The 9,940-nt window shown below is 61.0% G+C and overlaps 1 protein-coding gene across 1 annotated transcript; it reads left to right on the top strand.

Annotated features, from left to right (window-relative positions):
- Window positions 1-4,001: 4,001 nt before the first annotated feature.
- On the top strand, window positions 4,002-9,003 carry VSIG8 (V-set and immunoglobulin domain containing 8). The gene is made up of 7 exons (XM_019486992.2): window positions 4,002-4,187; window positions 4,598-4,773; window positions 5,238-5,439; window positions 6,353-6,517; window positions 6,824-6,946; window positions 7,554-7,692; window positions 7,917-9,003. Exons 1-7 carry the CDS (start codon window positions 4,139-4,141, stop codon window positions 8,038-8,040), a joined length of 978 nt encoding a protein of 325 aa, XP_019342537.2. The 5' UTR covers window positions 4,002-4,138; the 3' UTR covers window positions 8,041-9,003.
- The last annotated feature ends 937 nt before the right edge of the window (window positions 9,004-9,940 follow it).

Below are 9,940 nucleotides of genomic sequence, written 5' to 3'. Positions count from 1 at the left end.
TTTCTGCTCCTTATGTTCAGCACCACCAGGGTGCTAGGGGACTGATTGGCACAACACATGCTGGGCTGACAGCACCCGTACCCTGGCTCTCCTGCTGTAGCTGTCCCTCGTGGAGGTGCTGATAGCGGCAGTGCAGTCAGAGCCGCTGCAGGTTTTCCTTTGCAGTCTGCTGCTTTGGTTCTGTCCTAGAAGCTGTCCTAGAAAGAACCCGCGGTGGCTGTTGAGGATGGTGAAGACTGCCCTCATGGACCCTCTGGGTGTCAGGGCAGTAAGCTGTGGCTGGGGACCAAGCATCCTAAATGCTGAGGAATCCTGGAGCATGGCTGGGAGCTGGGGCAGCTCTCACACCAGCCCTTTAGAGCAGCTGGGCACATCCTCGGTGGCAACTTGGGGCATGGGTGCACGCAGAGTGCATTCTGTTGGCATCCGGGACTGCTGCTCTGGGCTGCAGGCTCCACCCTGGATGCAGCCAGGCACCAGCTTGTTTCTCTTGCTCTGCGGTGAGCTGATTCCCAGGTGCTGACACAAGCTGGGCAGTGCAGAGTCATCCCAGTCCAATGTCAGCACTGTGGGGCTGTGAGATAGCTGAAGCTAAGGGGAAACCCAGTTTTCCCACCCTCTGGAGTAGCAGCATTCCCCCAGAGGGGCAGGCCTTTGTAGCAGGGGCCCTGCCCATGTGCAGTTCACCTGTGGGAGTGGGACTGCCTTCAGAGAAGCCGTGTGTGGGGAGGAGGGGTGGCGGGCTGGACTCTGAGGAATTTGACCAGAGGGAACAAAGCCAGGCAGCGCCTGCCAGCGTGGACTATGGGGCCTGGGGCTAAATGTCCCTTGGGCCAGCTAGGGCAATGTGGGATGGGGTTTCCAAACCCTTGTGGAGCCCATGCCCCTGTTGGCTTCCCCCATCGCTATCCCTTGGAGTACTGCCAGCCCAGAGCAGGCGTGAGGTTGGAGCTCTGGAGAGGGCATGAGTGAGCTCCCAGAGGCTCCAGGCAGTGCTGGTCCTGGGGTCCACAGGCAGCAGGGCTACGGGCTCCCATTCCTGTGACTATGGCCAGGAAATGTGGCAGAGAGGCCCAGTGCCATAGCCTGCCAGGCCCTGGGGCAGAAGCAGTGAACACAGGCCCTGCATCCTGAGATCCAAATGCGGCAGCTTGGTGTGTGCCCAGCCAGAACGGGCCACAGAGCTCCGGTGCATTTCTTGGCACAAAGAAGTGTCCTGCGGCCCACCAGGCAGCAGCTCTAGGAGTGCAGGATGCTGTACGCCCTGCCGTATCCATGGGGTGACATTTTACAGTGGCTAGAGCTGTGCCTATGGGAGATGACGGGCAAGTGGTCTGTGTGGAAGAAGAAGTGGCACCACCTGAGGAACACAAATGTGGGCGCGTGGGCGACAGTGTTGCCCACGCACCGGGTGACCACGATGAGCATGAGGCACTTTGATCCTGGGGCCACGGAGACATGTCTGATGCAGGCCTGTGTGGATGGAAAGTTGCACCCTTTTCAAAGAGGGGGAAGGACTCAGCACTGGGGACTAGCTGGTTCATTGAACCTGCTCCATGAATGGATCTAGGTTTGAAACGGGGGGTGCAGCTGGTGAGGTGTGTCACCACGTATGGAACGGCACACACTGCTCTCCAGTGAAACCTAAACTAGAAGCTGTACTGATAGGCTAGGGGCTTGGGGCTGGATTATTCAGTTTAAGATTGAAGCAAAAACAAATAGTACTTCATTGGAAAGAGGTCAAAACAGTCTGCAGGGCTGTGAAATAGCTTCGCTGCCAGGAGCAGGGACCAGGCAGCAGCACAGCAGAACAAAGGCTGGCTCGATCGATGGGACATCAAGACCATTCAGAAAGGAAAGCGGCTCTTCGACACCTGCGAAATGAAGAGTTTAGAAGGGATCGGGGAGATGAAGTGAAGTGACGCCCTCGGTGCTGCTGGGCTAGAACTGCCAGGCGGCTGGTTTAAACTTGGGGTGGAGCAGGAAGCACAGGGAGGTGCATGTGCACCTGTGCTCCCCCCAGACCCACCTCTGAACTGCTTCATCTGTCCACTCCTATCCTGCAAGGAGGGAAGCGAGCTCCCGGGGGTTTTACAACAAGGCAATGACTGCAATCTGGTTTCTGCTGCAGCACCGGAGCAGACAGACGGAGCAGTGGCACCGGACTTCGCTGCCCAGGTCTTCTGTCCTTGCCCCAAATGGAGGAGCACCCCCAGCTCACTTGGAAGCGGTGAACAAGGTGGACCTAGTGGTCTTAGGGCGTCAGAGGTGCAAGCTGTGCTTTGAGGCTGAGCTGGCTAGCCTGGCTGCAGGGTGATTTCCTGGAGGGCTCAGGGCAGGTGCACAGGCAGGGCAGGTGCTCAGGGCAGAGACGGCACAGGCTGGCCAGCTCACTGCTGAGCTCAGGGCCCCAAAACTGTTACGCATCTCAAGCAGCAAGAGCCTTGTGGGGAGATGCTGGCAGCTGCCCCCCAAGGTGAACCTGGAGCTGGTGGGCATGCAGCAGGGGGGCTGCCACAACTGGCACAGGCTTCATCCCAGAGCCTGTCCAGCTTCTACACCAGCCCCTCCCCAGCCAGCCGGAGTCACTGCCAGATAATTAACCACTGATGAGGATGTGCCTAGCACAGGCCTGGCCCACCGAGGGGTAATGTGCAACACAGGTCAGTGACCAGAGCAGCAGGTGACCCAAGGAGAGGTAACAATCACGTAGGCAGAGGCAGCGCCACTCATCTCACCCAGCCTGCACATCACAACCAGGGAAACCACAGACTCAGGCCGTGCCCTGTGCCCCAGGCAAGAGCTGTGGCCGAGCTGGGCCTGGCTGTGTCCCTTGGACTGGGAGCTAAGGCAGGCCCTGCTGTCGCACCCAGGCTGGCGCTTTTCTGGGCTGGCAGGGGCTGCAGTGCATGGTTTGCTGGGGCCATCCTGCATGGCACATGGCACAGCTGGGGCTTTGGAGCCAGGGCCCTGCCCCCTGGGGCTTCTCCTTGGGGGGCATCTTCAGCTGCCTGTAAAATCAAGGCTGTGACGGGAGGGCCCAGCCTTGGGTGTGATGAACTTGGCTCCCCCTGCCCAGGGGGACTCCAGCTTGGGTCAGATCCAGGGGGTGAGTCCCTGAGCTGGATGAGGGGCTGTGCTCAGGGGGGAAAGGGGTCCTACTGTAGGGGGGCAGAGACCGCTGGCCAGTGGCAGGCCACTGCACTGGGCTCCAGCCACTGTCGGGCTGGCTTTAAATAAAACCCTGTGCACTGGGGCTTGGTGAGGTGGCAGTGGGGCCACGGGGCTGGCACAGCACCCCACATGCAGCCCAGCACCACCAGGCCGAGCAGGGAGTACAAGTCCCTGGCAGGGCTGTCTTGGTCGCTTCTTGGCCCCGGCTCCTAGGCAAAGCCATCCTGTCTCCCTCCAGTCAGGTCCTGCACCAGCTGGGCCCCCCACCTGCCCCCTTGGTAACAAGGCAGAGTGCCACCGAGCCCAGGCCAGCTGCAGCCTCGTGCCCCCAGGGCAAGGCAGGGGCTCAGCTACATCCACCCCGCCTCGCCCGGCTCAGGGCAAGAGCTTCAGCCTTGGTGCAGGCAGGGGTCCGTGGATGCCACAGACTGGCTGACCCCTCACCCAGGTGCTGGGACTATTGAAAGTCTCAGTTCAACCAAAGGGATCGTAGGGCCACCCCGGTCGGGTGGCCGATGGTCGTGCTGGCCTCCGACTTGTGGCCGGACAGACACCCAGGTGCTGGGGCTCACCCGGGCTGCGGGGTGGAGGGTCGCAGCCTCCTCCAGTGACCATTTAAACACTGACATGCAGCAGTGCCCCTGGCACCCCCCGCCAAGCCAGCACCTCTTGGTGCAGAATAATCACAGGGGAGGGAGGCCCCACGCTGATACTGAGCTGGTGCCTAATTACCAGGGAGGGGCCAAGGCTCAGCCCTTGCTCATGGCTTGGCGGCTGCTCTCTCACCACCCCACTCACCCCACAGGCATCTTCCCGCTGGGAGAAGCGCCCAACCCAGCATGTAAAAGCAGCCCCGAGCACGGCTGCTCTGTCTGGTGTGAGCCTCCTCCGGTCGCACGTGCCCTGCCCTGCCTTGCTCCAGCTCCAGCTCCAGTCCAGCTGTGCCACGAGAGGCTGTGGGATCATGGCCCAGCAAAGCGCTGCCCTGCTCCTGCTCCTGTGTCTCCTGCCAGGTAGACCCCTCCTGGAAACCCTCCTGCCACCCTGCAGGCAAGGCAGTGGGTCCTGACCGCTGCACATTGCAAGGGGCCGGGGGGCTGGGCCAGCTGCTTCCCCAGCTGTGGGTTGCAGGGTGGGAGCCACCAGGGAACATGGCATTAAGCCCTCTCCGGCTGAGCCTGGCCCTGGGCCCAGCCAACCCCTGGCACTGCCTGCCCGAGCGGTAGCGAACACCTGCTGCTCCCTTGTGCCATGGGCAGGACCTGCCAGGGCTCCTGGGGCTGGGCACCCCCTGACCAGGGCAGGCAGGGCAGGGCAGAGGTCTGTGTGTGGGCACTGGTGGGCTCCTGCCGCCCCTCATGCAGGCTGCCCAGGCTCGAATGTCTGTCCTGCCCAGTGTGACAGTGGTCTGTCCCTCTACCAGCCCTGCCGGCGGCTGTGCAGATCAGCGCGAGGGGCCGGGAGGTGCTGTACCTGGCCAAGGGGGAGACAGTGAAGTTGGGCTGCCCCTACACCCTTGAGCCTGAGGACAATGGCTCCGGTGCCCTGGGCATCGAGTGGATCCAGCTGAGCCCAGACACAGTGCACCCAGACAGTGTGGTGAGTGCCAGCCTGCCCCCCCACGAGCCCAGCGCACGCCCCAGCCTGCCTCTGCTCTGCATCCAGCACGCTTGGCTTCTGCTCCCACCTCAGCACCTGCCTCCCCAGCAGGCGCAGACCCAGCCCGTGCCCCTCACTGCCTGCTGGGCACGGCCCGCTGGGAGCTGGCTCAGACTCCCGGCCTGAGGGGCCCTGCACCCCTGCCCCCTTCCTGCCCTGGATGAGTACATCACACCCCCTTCCTCAGCCAGCCGCTCCCTGGCAGCTGTACACCCATGCCTAGCCAGCCCCTCCCCAGGGCAGGGCCAGCCAGTGTCCCCCCTTCAGTGTGGTCTTCACCCACTGCTCCCGCAGCCTCCTCCTGCCCCAGGGCTGCCTCCTCCAGGGGCTGCCTCCTCCGGGACCTACATCCCCCCCCCCGGTGTCACCTCTCCATGGTCACTCATGGCAGCTCTTCCCTGCAGTTCCTGACCTACCAGGACCAGCAGGTGAGGTACCCGGGCACCCCGGGCCTGCAGCACAGGGTGGCATTTGTGCAGAAGGATCCGAGCCAGCACGACGCCTCCATCCAGCTGGCGAACCTGCAGGTATCAGACACGGCCACCTACCAGTGCCGGGTGAGGAAGCACACGCTGGCCACTCACGAGGTCACCATCACCGTGCAAGGTGAGCCCCGCACCCCACAAGGCACCGCAGCTGAGACCCTCCTGCTCGCACGTGGACCCTTCCCTGGCCGTGTAGTCATGCATAGTTACCCTCCCACTCTCACTTCCGGTGGGAAGATCTCAGCTATATGCTGACTTTTTGGAAATGGAGACTCCTTCCTAGCTTGCTCCTACAGCCGTACGGCTGGGAGCAAGTGAAGCTTGGGGGTATCCGAATCCAAGACTCCAGGCTTGGGTCTGCATGTAGGATGCCCCCCAAAGGATTTGGAAGCATCTGAAGCCCCAGGCAGAGGTGGAGGATGCTTGCTGGTAGCAGGGCCACATTTGGTTCTTGAATGATGCATGAATTTAGAATTGATTTGGCTGATTTGACTTGGGACACAAAAAATTTTCCTTAAAAAAAAAAAGTCAGGGGCAGGCTAGGCCCTCTGAGGAGGGCAGCTGGTGGTAGTATGGGTATGGAGATGGGTGCGTGGATACGCGGTGCAAACTGTGTAACAGGTTTTTATCAAAGTGTGCTTTGATCTGCCAAGAGAACCACAGGGGCCACTTGGTGGAGTGCTGGAGGTAAAGTTATATATTTCTTTCTTTCTTTATTTAAGAAAAAAAGGGCTCAGTCCAGCAGGGCCAGCACCTCCCCAGTGTTTGGGCACCTAAAGCCACAGAGCCGCTCCAAAAAGGAGTCCTTAAACCAGCCAGTGGCCGACCCCTCCCTGCCCCGACCCTGCCAGCTCCCTGCAATCTGGATGCAGACCCGGCCCTGCCAGCCGCACGACTCCTTGTTCCCCTCCGGACTCTTGAGGGGACCCGGCCACCCAGCACCTGCTTTGCCTGTCCATCTGCAAGGCCGGGTCTGTCCGTCTCTGAGCCTGGCTGGACTCCCTTGGCTGACGCAGTCTGTTTCTGCCCCACAGAGAAGCCAGTGACCCCGCAGTGCTGGACAGAAGGGGAGCAGGTCGAGGGCAGCAATGTTGTCCTGAAATGCTACTGCCAGGGCGGCTCCGCTCCCCTCTCCTACCAGTGGTCCAGAGTGGAGGAGGACTTTGCTGCGGGGGGGCTGCCCCTGGGCACAGGGCAGGGTAAGCAGTGCGAGGCCCCGTGGGGAGCTGGCGGCCCAAGGCCATGCGTGGTGGAGGTGGGAGTGATCCCTGTGCTGAGCTGGGAGCGTTTCTTTGGCTGCACCAGGGACACGAGTGCCTCAGGCCTCAGCTCCAGCCTGGCCAAAGGATCTGGCTCTGAATGGAGCAATGTTTGACTTGGGAAGGGGCGGGGGGCTGGCAGGGACCCCTGCAGGGCCTCAGGGGCTTCTCAGGGCACAGGGAAGCTGCAGCTCCCGACGTGAGGGGTCCCAGGAGCTGCACTCAGGCTGTCTCTCTCCTGGGCAGGGCACATCCCCGGGGAGCTGTACATCCACAGCCTGTCGCAGCAGCATGCCGGGATCTACCAGTGCCGCGTGGCCAACAGGGTGGGCTACTCCCAGTGCCGTGTGACCATCTCCGTCAGCTCAGGTAGGGTGTGGGGGCACCAGGGTCAGGGTGCCGGGGGAGGCCGCGCCGGGACTTCCAGCTGGGACAGGACTGCACCCCAACCTGTCCCAAGCATCTGGCAGGAGCCCCTCAAACGGGAGCTGACGCCAGGCTGGGCTATGAGCAGGAAGGACCCAGTGCCACAGAGCCCCGAAGGCATGTATTTACCTGCAGCACCTGAGCAAGGCACAGAGGAGCTGGACCCTGAGCTCAGCCCCAGCATTTCCCAGTAAGGACAGGGGAGATGCCCCCTTCCCACCACCTCACATGGGGCCTGAGTTCCACGACCAGCTGCCACGAAGTCCACATCCCTCTGGCCGCAGGCAGGCCCGGGCTCCCTGCACAGTCTGTCCCGTGCTGGAAGGACACAGCCAGAGCTAGTCCCAGGGTTACTCGCTGGGATGGGCTGTTCAGGAAGGAGGGCTGCACCCAGAGCAGGGGGGCTCTGGGTTGAGTGTTATGAGTCCTGCCCTGTGCCAGGGTGTGCATGGGGTCAGCAGATGGTGTCACAGGGCGCTTGGGAAGAGGCAGCCCCGTGCTCCCTACGTGGCCTGTGGGAGGAGGTGACGGGTGTGTTCCTTGCCTGCAGGTGCAGCGCGGGTGTGGGTCATTGTGGGCTCCATCCTGGGGTCCCTCCTCTTCCTCATCCTGCTCATCCTGCTCATCTGGGGCTTGCTGTGGTACCACAGACGGAGGTGCTGCTGGCGGGAGGTGCCTGGGGACAGCAGGTAATGCCTGTGGCGGGGGGGCAAAGGGGTGGCAGTGGGGGTGGCAGTGGTGGGTGGGTGGAGGTGAGGCTGCACAGAAAGCGTCACGGTAGAGGATCAGCCTGTGGTGCTCTGGCATGACCCACAGCCAGTGCCTGCTGGCTGTGCCAGGCAGGCTGTGGGCTGTGTGCAGCAGGGGCTGGGGAGAAGAAATTGGGACCTCACGTGGTCTGTATTACCCACAGGAACAGTGCTAGTGCCACCCCGGGCAGAGCCAGCCCCCAGCATCACTCCATCAGCTATCTGCAGTGCCAGCAGTGTGAGCAGGGTGACCTTGGTCCCTGCCCTGTCCATGCACTGGGGCACTAGGGCAAGCGCTCCGAAATGGGTTTGGAGAGCTAGGGTCTTGTGTGGCCCCATCATGGCACGACCCTGGCCCAACCAGCACATGGACATCGACACCAGGGAGGCTGGTGAGGAGGTGCTGGGGGCAGCACATGACACGGAGCATCATCGAGCAGCACCAGGCAACCACGTGGGACAAGCAACCAGGGCTTCTCCAGGTCTCTGCAGAGAGCGGCTGGAGCTTCCCATTGTCAAGCAACTGCTGTTGCTGGGGAGGGAGGAGCAGCTCCTGCGGCTTGACGCTGAGCCGTGAATCCACTGCTCTCCCTGCCTCCAACAAACAGGCTGGGGGGCAGCTGTAGGGAGCAGGGTAGCTCGCTTTGGGCTGTTAGTGGGACCCAGGGTGGCTGATCTGTCCCAGACAGCAGCTTGCAGCTGACAGGTGCCCACAGCAGTGGCTGCCCCACACCCTGGCATGTTTCTGGGTCCAGGATGCCACCTGGCAGGTCTGGGCTGATGAGGCCCCCTCTGCTGAGCTGAGCCAAGCTTTACACGCTGGTGCCACACAGTGCAGCTGGCCTGAGACAGAGAGGAGCCAGAAGAATAGGATTTTAGCCCAGTGCAGCACATGGGTTACATCAACAGACCTCCTGTGTTGGGCTAAGTCCACATGTGTTACCTTTTGTTGGAGTAAGCGTGGGCCCCTTTCTAAAACATCCCTGCCCTTCATCCTGCCCATGGACACTGCCCCACCAGGCCTGCTCTTCCTTTCTTCATCGTCGGTTTTGCTCGGTGTTCTGCGGTTGTTCAGAAAATCATGATCACAAGCCGCTCTCACAAAACCCTCCAGCCAAACCTCCACTTCGAATGCATTGGTTATGGATTGGCTCCAGGGATTAGCATTGACATTGCTCTTGATATAGGAAGATGATCTCGGTACAATTATTAGCTTTTTATCAAATGTGGGAATAAACCAAAATGCATTCACCTTGGCGTGTCGTGCGTCTTTGACTCAACAGTCACCCCTGCACTAAGATGACCCATTTTGGTGAGACCTGAACATGAAAGCACAGCCCTGGATGACTTACCCAGGCTGGTTGCATGTCACAGGATAACTCCTGCTTTGTTTCTCTTGCCTATTTCCAAGTTTGCCCATGTAAAAGCGGGCTGCAGTGCTCCCTGCCCTATATCCAACCCATCATCTGACAGCAGGGGACAGGCTGCAATCTCCCAGGAACAGGCTGAAAATAGGAGCTGTGGGACCTGGAGCCCCAGCCCATTTTTGATCTCCTAGGACTGCCCCCTCCCCAGTAAATGCTGAAGGGCCCAGGGTGACTACAGTTGTCAGAACTGGTTCAGGGAATCAAGACAAAGAAACCAGGCAGCTGAACCCTGCTCCCATTTCTCCCCCAAACCAAAAGCAGCCCACAGTCCTAATTCTGATTCTGTCCTAGCACAGCATTCATCTCAGATCCCATCAACTGAGCCGAGCCCGGATCCAGGGGTGACCCACACCGGCCTGCAGCTCAGCTCCAGCCCATGGAGCCATAGCATCCGGCCCACGGGGCTTCTCGTGGGTTGGGAAATGTGGTGGGGGTGGGGGTGTTAATACTCCCATTCCTTCCCCTCTGCCAAATCCCCAAGTCCTGCATGGCCAGGTCAGGGCTGGGCATATGCGCTTCCCCCCATACAGCCCAGTTGGAGTCAGGCCATGCCTCCCTCCCCCTGCGCAGCTTGATTGGGCCCAAGCTGCCCCCCCCACCCCTCCATATGGCTGGATTGGGGCCTGCCATGCCTGCCCTGCACACTGGATCTGGCCTCTGGATGAATTGGGCACAGCCCATCCAACTTGCAGAGCAGAAAGCTTGAGTACCACTGCTCGAGCCCTGTCACTGAACCTCACCCGAACTGAACACCTATCGCA

The sequence above is a fragment of the Alligator mississippiensis genome, chromosome 15 (assembly GCF_030867095.1).
Source record: "Alligator mississippiensis isolate rAllMis1 chromosome 15, rAllMis1, whole genome shotgun sequence".
Classification (NCBI taxonomy): domain Eukaryota; kingdom Metazoa; phylum Chordata; order Crocodylia; family Alligatoridae; genus Alligator; species Alligator mississippiensis.
This window is presented reverse-complemented; position numbering and strand designations above follow the sequence as displayed.